Source organism: Callospermophilus lateralis, chromosome 2 (genome assembly GCF_048772815.1).
Source record: "Callospermophilus lateralis isolate mCalLat2 chromosome 2, mCalLat2.hap1, whole genome shotgun sequence".
Classification (NCBI taxonomy): Eukaryota; Metazoa; Chordata; class Mammalia; order Rodentia; family Sciuridae; genus Callospermophilus; species Callospermophilus lateralis.
In genome coordinates, this window is record NC_135306.1 from 149680391 (window position 1) to 149695362 (window position 14972).

The window sequence follows — 14972 nt, forward strand, 5'->3', positions numbered from 1 at the left end:
TTACTTCAGATCATCTCAAATAGTACAACTTTGCTACTTATGGAATGAGTGAAAAGCACCAATTTAAGAACTAGACTAATCCATTTTCTTACTAGACTTTGTGGTGTGAGCAATCGTAACAATAGCAGAAACAGCTAACACTTACTATATGGCAGTCACCAATATAAACGCTTCAAATAAATTATCAAACTTTCTTCCACACATCTTTTAATACCTAGACACAATTTTCATCATCTCTAGGTGAAGACCCAGGGCCAAAGAGCTAATAAATGATAGATTTAAGATTCAAATCTAGGCAATCTGACTCTAGATGGTCTTCAACCCTGCCTATATAGCAGAATCACCTAAGGAGTTTGAGAAAATTCTACTGCCCAGCCACTAACCCACTAGAAATTCTGATTTAGTCAAGTAGGGGAGGGGCCAAGGTTATCTATAAGATTATCTATAAATTTTAGAGCTCCCAAGTAATTCTAACTAATACAAAGAGTCAAGATTGGAGAAGCAATCTGGATAGTTATATCATGCTTCTGGGTCACTTTGATATCTTACCAAATTATCTCAGATAATTTCAAATTATCTTCCTGAGAAGTCAGACTGGGAAAACATCTGTACAATTTTTGTAGCTGACAAGTAAGGTTCTGAGGGGTATATCTAGTATTGGTGAAGATGTGGAAAAATAAGTATCCTCACAAACGTGCTATCTTCAAACCAATTTCATAACTGAAAAGTAGTATTCTTTTATATGTCCACTTTGTGAACTCACTTCTTATCTGTTGCCCACTTTCCTACTGGATTGTTTTTATTTTTTACTGCTTTGTAGTCCCCTCCCTCTTTTAAAAATAATGAAAATATTAATCCTTAGCTTGTTTTTTCATGTTGAATGCATTTTAAATATTTTAAATCCAGCCCACAGCTTGTGCTTTTTAACAGAAGTTGTTTTTTTTTTTTGTTGTTTTTTTTTTGGTATTGGCAAAGTCTAATAAATTTTTCCTTTATGGCTTTTACTTCTTTTGGCCAAGTTTAAGAAAACCTGTGCTAAGATACATGAATAATTTTGTGGTTGATTCCCAATTCAGTCCTTTAATTCATATGGATTGTTCTTTTCATTATATATTAAATTTCTTTTTATCCAGAGACTTATTTCTTTACTCTTTTCTCCCAAATGCCACACTAATCCAGGGCACTTTACCACCAAGCTATAATCACAGTTCATTTATTTTTTGAGACAGTGTCTTGCTAAATTGCAGAGGTTTGGAACTTGGGCTCTTTCTGCTTCAAATCACTGGGATTATAGGTGTGCACCACAATACCTGGCCCAGAGTTGTATAAGTGTTGCCCTCTCCTTTTCAGCATTTATTATTATTGTATCCTTGATGACTTCTGACTAGAATGAGAAGGAATCTCAGTGCATTTCCCTAATGACTAAAGATGTTGAATATTTTTTCATATAATTGTCAACCATCTATACTTCTTTTAAGAAATGTCTACTTAGTTTACTTTTCCATTTATTGAATAGAATATTGTGGGTTTTTTTTTTTTTTTTGGTGTTGAGTTTTTGGAGTTCTTTATATATTCTGGATATTAATCCTCTGTTGGAAGAGTAGCTGGCAAAGATTTTCTCCCATTCTGTAGGTTTTTTCTTCATGCTGCTTCCTTTCCTGTATAGCTTTGTAGTTTGATGCCATCCCATTTATTAATTCCTGAGCTTTAGGAGTCCTACTGAGAAAGTCATTGCCTATGCCTGTGTTTTGGAGTGCTTCCCATTACCTAAAACAGTGCTACGCAATTAGAGTTACATAGGTGTATATCAAAATTCTCAGCAACTTGGAAATTATGGCAGGAGGATACAAGTTCAAACCTAGCCTCAACAATTTGGTGAGACCTTAGGCAACTTAGCAAGACCATGTTTCAAATTAAAAACCAAACCAAACCAAAAAAGGCTGGGGATGTAGTTCAGGGGAAAGTAAAGCAGTAAAAAAGTAGTACAGTGCCCCTGGGTTCAATTTCTAATATAAGAGGAAAAAAAAAAAAAAAAGTACAACTTCCCAGAACTTTAAGTTATGGATTTACTTTAAGCAAAACATACTTTCTAAATTCCCTCCCTAATTTTGATATGCCTAAATTATATTAATGTGGATGTGGGAAGGAGAATGTTGTTTAAAAATAGCTTTCTCTACTATTACCCTGAACTAAAGGGTAACTAAGGTGCAATTCCCTCACTAGGTATACAAGACTCTCCTACAATTTGCCCAGGATCTGTCTAGTCACCTCCTTCCTTGTTCCCAAACTACAACAAAGCTATTTAGCCTTCCCAAAACATACTTCACTGTTAACACTCTCCACTACCAATTTGTTTATCTTTCCTAGGAATGCCTTCCCCACTAATCCAACTTCTATTTGGTCTTAAATGCAATCCAGATGTCCTCTCTCTCATAAATTTTTCCTTGTAGTCTTCTCGTGCATCACAAGTTAATCATTCCCTCCTCTGTTACTTTCATATCATGTACATAGACGCTGTTAACTCAGCTGAGTGCTTATGAGTCAAGCAAGTTACCAAGGACCCTTACATATTTATTTGTTTGGGTACCAGGGATTGAACTCAGGGGCACTAGACCACTAAGCCACATCCCTAGCCCTATGTTGTATTTAACACTTCGCTTTTGCTGAGGCTGACTTTGAACTCGCGATCCTCCTGTTTTAATCTCCTGAACCGTAGGGATTACATGTGTGCACCACTTCACCCAGCTTCACATGTTTTTAATTCTCACCACCACCCTATTAGCTAGGTGGTGTTATACTCATTTTATCTTAAGAAACCAATACTTAGATTAAGCTGCTTTGAGATTCAAAACCCAATCTGCTTGAGGAAAAAAGTTTCTCAATATATTTGCTGTATTATTTATATACATGAGCTATCTCCATTTTTCCTACCTTCTCACTAAATCATTTTAAGAACAGTAGCATATTATATGTGTTTAATTCTCTGTCTATAACATCTAGTGTGATGCTTGGTACACAGGATTTGAGGCTGGCTGACCTTATTAGAGAGTGAACTCTCATTTATTTTTTTAGTTGTAGTTGGACATAATACCTTTATTTTATTTATTTATATGTGGTGCTGAGGATTGAAACCAGGGTCTCTCATGTGCTAGGTAAGTGTTCTACCGCTGAACCACAATCCCAGCCCTGAACTCTCATTTTTTGATGAGAGTTAGTAGTAACTCATCACCAAGCTTGGAACAGGATATACACAGTAAATATTTTCCAAAAATGAATTAACTGGAAGAAGAAATAGTAATCAGCAGATACTTTATATTCAATTATTGGTTCCAATCTGTCCACACTTGGTTGGTCCTAGCACCAAAGCTGAAAATACCTGGAGGTTGGCAAAATGTAACCTGCTGAGGCTGCATGTGCTGCTAACTAAGCTCCCACTACTGTTCTCTTTTCACTCAGTTCTGGATTCTCCCCAGCAATTAGGCCAGTCTGTTATATCAGTATTTGCTGATGGAAGAGGGTAATGGGCATACATATTGCCCATTATATATGATAAACGTGATTACTACAGCAGCAACTACAATAACTAATCAATTGGAAATAACGAGAACATGAAAGGCTTAAATAATTAATTTTCTAGAAATCTAAGCCTATCTTTTAAAACAGCATAATTTTCCTTTGTTAACTACAACCCTTCAATAATTAACACAAAAATGATAATAAAGGTTTTCCAAGTGCTTTATGGTTTTATTTTCTATTACTAAAGCCAAAATAAAAATGCCTTCTTTTTTCCCTCTGGTGCTGGGGATCGAACCCAGGGCTTGCAAGGCAAGCACTGTTACTAAGCTACATCCCCACCAGCAATACTTTCTCTTGATAGATGACAAGACTTCTGTGAATGTCTGGGTTTTGTTCCCCGTCAAAAGCATGAAACATTTAGGTGGAAGAAAAGTTCTACTCAGGTCCAGGGAGTTTTTTACAGTAATGAATAAGGTGGAACTTTGAAGGATATAGTCATAATTAAATTCTATAGTGTGATGCTCATTTTTCCTGTCTTAGTTATTTTGAAACAGTTCTAATCTTTAGAAGTTTTGCCTTATGTGTTATCACAATTTTGTTCCTATAGTCTCTGCCCTACATCTTTCCTATGAGGCAGTATAGGATCAGTCTTCAGAGAAACATTCATAGTAGAGTCCGGTAGAGTTTTGGTACTATTACTGACTATGTGATTTCTCTAAACTGCAACGTCCTCATCTGCCTAATCTCATAGGACTACAGAAAAATTAAATGAGATCATGCACCTAATTACTTAGTTTGGAAGATGAGGCTTATTTTTTTCTTATTACAGTTGAAAACAAATATTATGTTTCCCAAGTCTTTCCTCTTTTCGATTCCTTCAACTATTCCTAAAATGAGATCGTTTCAAACATTCTAATTATCCAAATCCTCTTTTCTGAATAAGTTCCAGTTTGCTGCTCTCTCATTAACTTGTAGGACCCGGAACTGAATACCACTTTTTTCCCCTCTGAAAACAGTTGCCATTAAAGGAAAAAACAATCATTAAATCATTAAAGTAATAAAAAATATACAAATGAAAACCTAGAAAATAACTGGAAAGTCACTCATGGGGCAGTGAAACAGAAGCAGAAAGGCATAGCAGGAGGACAAACATACTGAACCAGAGGACGAGATAAACACTGTGATTGATATTTTTAATGCTAGATCATGAGATCCTTGATAGTAGAAATTGTGCCTCATTCATTCTTATCTGCCTTCTATTGCCACTGTTCGGGAAAATTATTTTTTTTAAAGTTGTGTAATTTTTATTACAGGTGCATTCAGTTTATAGAACCATCTACTTATTGTTGGGACACAGATAGTTAATTTTATTTAGACAATAGGTTTTTCTGAGTTTAGAATCCTAAATGTGTAATTTCTATGATAAATGGTATAAATATTTTGATGATTCAACCACAGTGCAAAAGAGCTTTATTCATTTGCGATAGAACTAGTTATGTTTGAATAGCTTCTGTTTTCTAGTACCTTGCCAACCCTAAGAAATTTGTTTTAGAAACATTAAGTAGATGTATATAAAAATAACACCTCCTATGAATCATATCTGATTACTGGTGAGAATGACTATTTCCCACGTCTGTTTGTTCTTTATGAACTGTCTCTTCATAGTCTTTGGCCTTGTCTCCTGGAGTTTGGGATTTTTCTTGACAGTATTATTACTTATTTTATCAATCACTATAAATGACTCACTGTCATTTAACATAGCCTTTAGAATAATTACATACTTTTGTGCTTTCTTAAATACAGAAAACAAAATTCAACCTTTTCTTAATTGTTCAGGGATAGCATTAACTTATTCAAGGAATAATTACTAAGCACCAACTCCATGACAAGCCCTGTGTGCTAGATATATAAGAATGAATAAGGCACTATCTCTGTTTTCAAAGATCTCATGATCTAGCATTATAAATATCTATCATGGCAATATTTGGTTCAGTATACTGTCCTCCAATTATGCTAGTGCCTATCTGCTTCTATTCACTGTCTTATTTTACTAGTTATTATCTGGATGAAGGTCTGGGGAAAATCCTGTCTCATGATAAGGTACTTGGTTTATTCCCGATGTTTGCTATAGATGCTGTACATCTTAACTGATTTTTGGATCCACAGATAAATTCCAAAGCTTAATTCCAAATTCTGACCTTTAAAGTCAAGTCAGTTGCTAGAGTACTAACTTCCATATAGCCATTTTTATTTTCAAAGGACTGTCATGTATAAATTCATTCAGTACATGATAGCCTGGAAATTCTTCTCTTACTTCTCTCTTGGAAGTTCACCCTTTATAACAGTATAGTGGTAAATGCTCTGGGATGTTTTTCTAAATCTACTTTACTTATTTACTTATTTTAGGTACTGGGGATTGAATCCCAAGGGGATTTAACCACTGAGCCACAACTCCAGCCCCTTTTTGTATTTAGAGACAGAGTCTCACTGAATTGATACGTGGTCAGGAATATCAACAAAAAAAGACAGGTAAATTTAAGCAGTCATAAGTCTAAGCTATTAAACTGAGTGGTAGAGAATTCCCTTGGTATTACTGTGTAAGCAATTGGGATAAGATTAGTTATCTATAACAAAGTTCAACAAAATGTGGGATACTAATAGGTGTTTTTAAAAAAGGAACTGAGTGGTCAAATGTATTTGAAGACACCATTAAAATTAAGCATACTTGAGCCAGGCATGTGACAAATGCTTGTAATTCCAACAACTCGGGCTGCTAACAGGAAGAGTTCAAAGTCAGCCTCAGCACTTAGCAAGGCCCTAAGCAACTCAATGAGACTCTGTCTCTAAATACAAAAAAGGGCTGGAGTTTTGGCTCAGTGGTTACATGCCCCTGGGATTCAATCCTCAGTACCTAAAATAAGTAAATAAGTAAAGTAGATTTAGAAAAACATCCCAGAGCATTTACCACTATACTGTTATATAGGGTGAACTTCCAAGACAGAAGTAAGAGAAGAATTTCCAGGCTATCATTTATCCAAAATGCTCAGAACCAGAAGTATTTCAGATTTTGGACGCTTTCAGATTTTAGAATTTTCACATAGACTTTACTGGTTTCACACCGTCATCCTAAAATCCAAAATCCAAAATGTTTAGAATGCTGACACAATACTCAAAAGTTTTGGATTTTAGAGCATTTCAGATTCTTGGATTAGGGATGTTCAACCTATATATGTAACATTTCTCAAACTCATTTAATCACAAAAATCTCTACTTCATTAACCTCTAATTGAATTAGTAGTCTTCAGAATATATTTTGATAAAAGAACTTGAGATATCCTCTACCATGATAATACACATTAACATCAGTAGCTAAGCATCAATCACCTCCCATGTGCAGGCACTTCCTATATTACTTCATTTTTCCTATTAAGGAATTAAAAATATTTACTATCAATACTTGTCAATAAACAGAATATTTGCATACAATTTTTATGATTTACAAAAAGCTCATATTCGTCATTTTACATAATCTTTAAAGAATCCTTGAAATATACAAAGACTACACTTAGAGAATAGGGTAGTTTGGGATTTTTCTTGACCGTATTATTCTTTATTTTATCAATCACGTATAAATGACTTAAGAGGCTTGCTCAAATGCGTAAGTACAACTTAAGCTCCCCCAAGGTCATACTACTAGTACTGGTAAAAATCAGAGAATAGAAATTACATTTCACCCTTATTTCATTGTTTTTCCCTTAGTGTCAAAAGTAATAGCTGTTTTCATAGAAAATCTGTTCAAACCTTATCTAGACCTCTCCTCTCTAAGGACCCTGGAGGTTCAAATGGGCAACGTTAGCTTTGTTTTGCTCCAGAGTCCTAGGGAGTTGCTCTAAAGCTCAAGGAAAATAGTGAAGCTACCTATGGTCTACATATGAAATTCTCATTAAACCCACTCACATGTTACTTTTTGCAAAATTTCTTAAGAGGTTGAGTCTGGAGTCACTATCCTTAGCAAGTTATAATGCAGTGGTATGAATATGACATGCCACTTAAGATGGTACCTCTTTCCTCTATGCAGTCACCCATCTCTTTCATTCCATGCCTCTAATGCGTTAACTGCCCAGTGACAATGTATTAGCTTAGAACAAAGCCAGTCAAGTTATAGCATATAAGCCATATCTGGTAGCTCTGACCTAGATTCAGGACAATAGAGTGCATTTACTACTATAGCTGTTACATGTTGCTGTTACTTATTCATGCACAAAATATCCCTTTACCATACAAATATGTAGTAAGCATAAATAAGCCATGATCTTTGCCTCTAAAAATCTGAGGTGTACTACTTAAAATATATACTGGATTTCAAAGACAGTATGAAAAAGTAAAATATGTTATCATTTGAATATGATTTCAGTGTCTCCCAGGTATTAAAATTTAATCCCCATTGTGAGATTCTAAGGGGTGAAAACTTCTGGAAAATGATTAGGATTAGATAAAAATCATGATGTAGAGCCTCCATGATTGAATCCTGGTGGCTTTATAAGAGGAAGAGACCAGACACACACATACGTACACGTGTACTTCCTGACTCATAGCATGTGATGCCCCATGCCACCACAGGACTCTGCCAGTTAGAAGGCCATCAACAGATATGATCCTTCTATCTTGCATCTCTAGAACTCAGCCAAAATAAACTTTCCAAATAACTTACCCAGTCTGTGGTATTGTGCTCTTGGCAACAAAAACCAAACTAATATACATGCCAACAATAATTTTTACATTGATTACCTGTTGAAATGATAAATAATAAATGATAAATAAATATAATAATGAGTTAAAATTATTTAAATTAATTTCACCTGTTTGTTTTGACTTATTTAATGAGTCTATCAGAAAAATTTAAAATTATGCATGTAGCTTACATTAAAGAGTCATGTTAGAGCCTGGAACTTATTGGGCAAAATCATATAGTTTTTCCTACAGAAACTTAAGGAAATAGCAAACAAGACAACAGCCAAATCATTTATTAACTGTTAAATAAATGTTTATGTGTCAAAACAATTATAGGCATTTGAAAAATAAAGAAGTAATAAAACATTAACCCTGTTCTCAAGGAATTTATGGTTTAATAAAAAAGCTGTGAAGGTGCTTTTGTACTTAATTCCAATAATGCCTCCTGAACAAAATGATATGTTCAGGGCTTTCCTCAATTCCATGGCCATCTGGCTCCAGTTATCTATTGCTACATTCCTACTTGTTCCCAGTTTCAGTTTCCCTAGTGGTAGAGGAAGTATGTATATTTGTTTGATGCACACAAGAAGAAATGACAACTTCATTTAGATACAGGTGTTATAGTATCTTCCTTAGAAGTACCTCTCCTTGCACATGGGCTTCGCCATTCCAGAGTTAGGAAAAATTACAATTGACAGCACTCACACAGGCACATATCCTCTACTCCTGACCGAAGTACTATCAGTCAAACATTTTTTCAATTCCTAGGAGCTCATAAGTACCATAAAAAAAAATATAGCATCACTTAACAAAAAAAGAAAAAAATATTCCAAATATTTATGAGATATCTATATGTGCGAAGTACCATGCAGATTCTATGAAAGAAACAAACTGAAACACATTATCTAAAGCACTGAAATACAATATGTCTACTTATCTTTTACTTCAATTAGTGAGATACAGATCCCACTTTTGATAAGGCACAAATTCCATTCCCCTTATCCAAACGATCATATATATATATATATAAACAAACAAACGGTTAAAAAAATAAAATTATAAAAAATTATAAAATTTTATAAACTGTTTGAAGGCACTAAGGATCATCTAAAACCTCTGGTTTAAAGAACAGATGATCTTGAACCTACTATGATAAAATATTTGGAACCCACTCCATCTCTAAGAACATTCTCATATCAAGCAATATGAATAAGCACAGAAAAAAGAATTAGCTAGTTAAATTTATTTAGATGTAAACAATGATTGTACCAACATCAACTTCCACTATCAATAACTTACTTACCGTGAACACAGCCCAGGAAAGGGCAGAATGGCCTCCTCCGTGCAGAAGGAGCAGGACTGGACCCTCTGAACCACTCTTGTAAACTCGAAAAGTGTATGAATAGTTAAAGATAAAATTTTTCAGTTTTTACTCACTTAAGTTTTTCATAATTAATACCAACTAAAAAAATTCAGGCAGCACCAGGCTACATGCAAAACTGCAGACTTCCAAACTTAAAGGAAACTTAAATAGATGTTCTTGAGATATCAACCATCTGTTTTTGAAATCTGAAGCTATTAAGACCATTATTTTTAATGAAAAAAAAAAAAAAAGATTCCCTTTGTCCTAATGAGGACATAGTCCCCAAATTCTAGAAAGTAAACTCAATTGATTCATGAAATTTTCTCTTGGGCCCAAGAGATACAACACTTTGGGAATTTAATTCCTAATCCCTTCGCCATGTATTAGACAATTATAGCCAAGAAAGGCACTGGCATGAACTTGCAGGAAATATTACATGCTGTATAAAGAACAGATGGAAAATAAAATGAAATAAATATCAGGAACAAAGAACCTTTTAGAAACTACACACAAATCTTCTAATTTAGACAACATCATAAGTTTACTAATGAATAAGTCACTTTGTAGAGGATATATCCTTGCCAGTTTCATTTTCTACTTCCACATCTTCCATGGACTCAAAGTACTGACTCCAAGGAACAGGGGAAAAGTCCCGCTTTCTTCCAGGGCTAAGGAAAAAAAAACAACGACAACAAGAGAGAGAGAGAGAGAGAGAGAGACACATTTCAAGTAAAAAATAGTTATGCATGAGAAGATCTTGGTCAATAAATGCTAAAGTAAATCTGAAATTTAAATAGCAAGAGTATTTTAAAGAAATAAGGCATTCATTATAAAACATCACATTAAAATGTGTCTACATAAGTTCAAATATAAATTTAAGAGTAAAAATTTTAGGATTTTATAAAATTAATTCATTAGCATATTTTAATCACAAATAAATTCCATGTATATATATAGCACAAAATCTTCTCATTCTCTCTCCTTGATCTTAGCTGTAGACTCTATTTATCCTATATGTTTCCTACTACAATCATTCTTGATCACTATTACTTCTTCACATCTTTAACCTCTCACACTCTTTTATGGGTTTGTTTTGTTTTTGTTTTTTTTTGTCATTTCCCAACCAGTCAATATAGAACCTTCACAGAAGACAAACTGGCAATATAATATCTTGAACTTCTAGGAATTTATCTGATAACCTATTTACATAGAAGTACAATGATTTATCTACTCAATATAACATTATTTCTAATAGAGAAAAGTTGTAAACAACCTAAATATCCAAGAGCAGGGGACTGACAGAAGGAATTATACACTAAAAAATGTTTTGCACATGTATATACCTCCAAGACTCATTGTTAAGTGAAAAGACAAACATGAGGTACATACTTGTTTAAAATTGGGAAATATATATATAATTGTTTAAGTATGTTTAGAATATCTGTGGAAGATATAACTATTTATTAATTACTATTATTAAGTGGCTTTGAGGCTAATGAATATAATTGCCTTTACTTAAACCTTTCTAGTAAAAGAACATGTGATGCTATAAAGCTCTACTAATCAAGAGTATGATACAGGTGTAAAGAAAACCATAAACAACTGAATAGATTCCAGAGTCCAGAAATAACATTTATTATCACCTACTGATTTTCAAAAAGGGGCTAAGAAAATTCAATGAGGATAAGGATAGTCTTTCCAAACCATGATGTTCTGACAACTGAATATCCACATACAAAAGTATGAAACTGAAACCTTTCCTCATACCACACACATAACTAAATGCCTTTTGACAATGATTATGAAAATATACAAATTTTAAAACAAAAATAATCAATAAATATCTGTTTTCAAATTATGTCTTCATCCTTAGACAGGAAATGGGAAGAATCCTGAGACTTCCCTTATTTCCACTCCTATTCTTTCTCCTAATGATGGGGAAAATTCAGAACTGTACCAGCAGCAAAACATTATTCCTCTCAGATATGGAATGGATCACAAACCTAAACCTAAGATCTAAAACTGTAAAACCCTGAGATGTATACATAGGAGTAAAAGAACAAAATTTCATGATGTTGGGTTAGGCAACAATAAAAAAAATTTTTTTTGAGTGTTAAGAGTTGGACTTATTGAAGAATAGAAACAGGAACAGAAATCTGGTAGTGGGAGAAGAGACCTGATAACAGGTTTTCTGTCTGTGCTAGCCCAGGGGTTTATATAGCATGAGGATCAATACTACTGGTACAAACTTATGCTAATAAGGGTTAAGCAACAATTTTTAGATCCAACACCAACAACAGAAGTGATAAAAGCAAAAGCTTAAGAATTTGGACCTCACCCAAATTAGAAACTTTTCATTAAAACTATATGTAATTGTAGCCTGGAGTTCTGGAGAGAGGCACACCTATAAAGACCCATCAAAGAAAGAAAACTTCAGATCAATATCTCTAATGAATACAGATGCAAAAATTCTCAATAAAATTCTGGAAAATCGAATACAAAAACGTATCAAGAAGATAATGCACCATCATCAAGTAGGATTCATCCCCGGGATGCAAGGTTGGTTCAACATACGGAAATAAATAAATGTAATTCATCACATCAACAGATTCAAAGATAAAAATCATATGATCATCTCAATAGATGCAGAGACAGCAATTGATAAAATATAGATTCCTTCATGTTCCTAACCTAGAAAAACTAGGGATATCAGGAACATATCTCAACATTGTAAAGACTATCCATGCTAAGCCCCAGGCCAACATCATTCTAGATGGAGACAAATTGAAAGCATTCCCTCTAAAAACTGGAACAAGACAGGAATGTCCTCTTTCACCACTTCTATTTAACACAGTTCTTGAAACTCTAGCAAGAGCAATCAGAGAGATGAAAGAAATTAAAGGGATACGGACAGGAAAAGAAGAACTCAAATTATCATTATTTGCCAAGGATATGATTCTATACCTAGAAGACCCAAAAATATTTCACCAGAAAACTTCTAGAACTAATAAATGAATTCAGCAAAGTAGCAAAATATAAAATTAACACCCATAAATCAAAGGCTTTTCTGTACATCAGTGACAAATTTTCTTAAAGAGAAATTAGGAAACAACCCCATTTACAATAGCCTCAATAAAATAAAATAAAATACTTGGGAATAAACTCAATGAAAGAGGTGAAAGACCTCTAAAATGAAAACTTCAGCAAACTAAAGAAAGAAATTAAAAAAGACCTTAGAAGATGGAAAGATTTAATTTGTTCTTGGATAGGCAGAATTAATATTGTCAAAATGACCATACTACCAAAAGCACTATACAAATTCGATGAAATCCCAATCAAAATCCCAATGTCATTCCTCATAGAAATAGAAAAAGCAATCATCATGAAATTCACCTGGAAAAATAAGAGACCCAAAATAGCCAAAGCAATCCTTAGCAAGAAGAGTGAAGCAGGTGGCATCACTATACCAGACCTTAAACTATACTACATAGTTTAAGTATCAAAAAAAAAAAAACATGGTATTTGCACCAAAATAGACCTGTATACCAACGGTGCAGAATAGAGGACACAGAGACTAACCCATATAACTACAGTTATCTTATATTGGACAAAGGTGCCAAAAACGTACATTGGAGAAAAGATAGCCTCTTCAACAAAAGGTGCTGGGAAAACTGAAAATCCACATGTAATAAATGAAATTAAACCTCCATCTCTCACCATGCACAAAATTCAACTCAAAGTGGATCAAGGACATGAGAATTAAACCAGAGACCTTACACCTAATGGAAGAAAAAGTAGGCCCAAATCTCCATCATATCAGATTAGGCCCAACTTCCTTAACAAGACTTAAAACCTTAACAAGAATTAAAACCAAGAATCAATAAATGGGATGGCCTCAAACTAAAAAGTTTCTTCTCAGCAAAAGAAACAATCTGTGAGGTGAACAGAGAGCCTACATCTTGGGAGCAAATTTTTACCCTTCACATATCAGATAGAGCACTAATCTCTAGGGTATATAAAGAACTCAAAAAGCTAAGCACCAAAAAAACCAAATAACCCAATGGATAAATGAGCCAAGCACATGAACAGACACTTCTCTGAAGAGGATAAACAATCAATTAATAAATATATGAAAAAATGTTCATCATCTCTCACAATTAGAGAAATGTAAATCAAAACTACTCTAAGATATCATCTCACTCCAGTCAGAATGGCAGCTATTATGAATACAAACAACAATAAGTGTTGGTGAGGATGTGGGGAAAAAGGCACACTCGTATGAGTGCCATATTGGTACAGCCAATATGGAAAGCAGTATGGAGATTCCTTGGAAAACTGGGAATGGAACTACCATTTGACCCAGCTATCCCACTCCTCAGTCTATATCCAAAGGACTTAAAAAACAGCATACTATAGGGACTCAGCCACATCAATGTTTATAGCAGCACAATTCACAATAGCTAAACTGTGGAACCAACCTAGATGCCCCTCAGTAGATGAATGGATTAAAAAATGTGGCATATATACACAATGGAATATTACTCAGCAATAAAATCATGGCATATGCAGGTAAATGGATGGAGTTGGAGAAGATAATGCTAAGTTAGCAAATCCCCCCAAAATAAATGCTGAATGTTTTCTCTGATATAAGGTGACTGATCCATAATGGGGTAGGGAGGGGGAGCATGGGAGGAATAGACAAACTTTAGATAGGGTAGAGGGGTGGAAGGGTAAGGGAGGGGGCAGGGGGTTAGCAATGATGGTGGAATGTGATAGATATCATTAACCAAAATACAGGTATGAAGACATGAATTGGTGTGAACATACTTTATATACAAACAGAGATATGAAAAATTGTGCTCTATATGTGTAATAAGAATTGTAATGCATTCCATTGTCATTTATTTAAAAAAATAAAATCAATTAAATATTAAAAAAAGAATTAAAACCAAGAATCAATAAATGGGATGGATTCACACTAAAAAGCTTCTTCTTAGCAAAAGAAATAATTAGTGAGGTGAATAGAGAGCCTACAGAATGGGAGCAAATTTTTACCACAAACACATCAGATAGAGCACTAATCTCTAGGATATATGAAGCACTCAAAAACCTTAACATCAAAAAACCAAAAACCAGGGGCTGGGGATGTGGCTCAAGCGGTAGCACGCTCGCCTGGCATGCGTGCGGCCCGGGTTCGATCCTCAGCACCACATACAGACAAAGATGTTGTGTCCGCCAAACACTAAAAAATAAATATTAAAAAGCAAACAAACAAAAAAAACCAAAACAAAAACCAATCAACAAATGGGCCAAGGACATGAACAGACACTTCTCAGAAGAGGATATACAATCAATCAACAAA

General features: G+C 34.3%; 1 protein-coding gene across 1 annotated transcript in view; it reads right to left on the reverse strand.

Annotated features, from left to right (window-relative positions):
- Positions 1–14972, reverse strand: part of Ppme1 (protein phosphatase methylesterase 1) — a 58661-nt gene that overhangs the window by 24246 nt on the left and 19443 nt on the right. The window contains exons 2-3 of the mRNA XM_076846647.2: positions 10184–10278; positions 9551–9642 (exon numbers count right to left, since the gene is read on the reverse strand). Of these exons, the coding sequence (XP_076702762.1) occupies positions 9551–9642; positions 10184–10278 (187 nt within the window). The remainder of the gene's footprint in view (positions 1–9550; positions 9643–10183; positions 10279–14972) is intronic.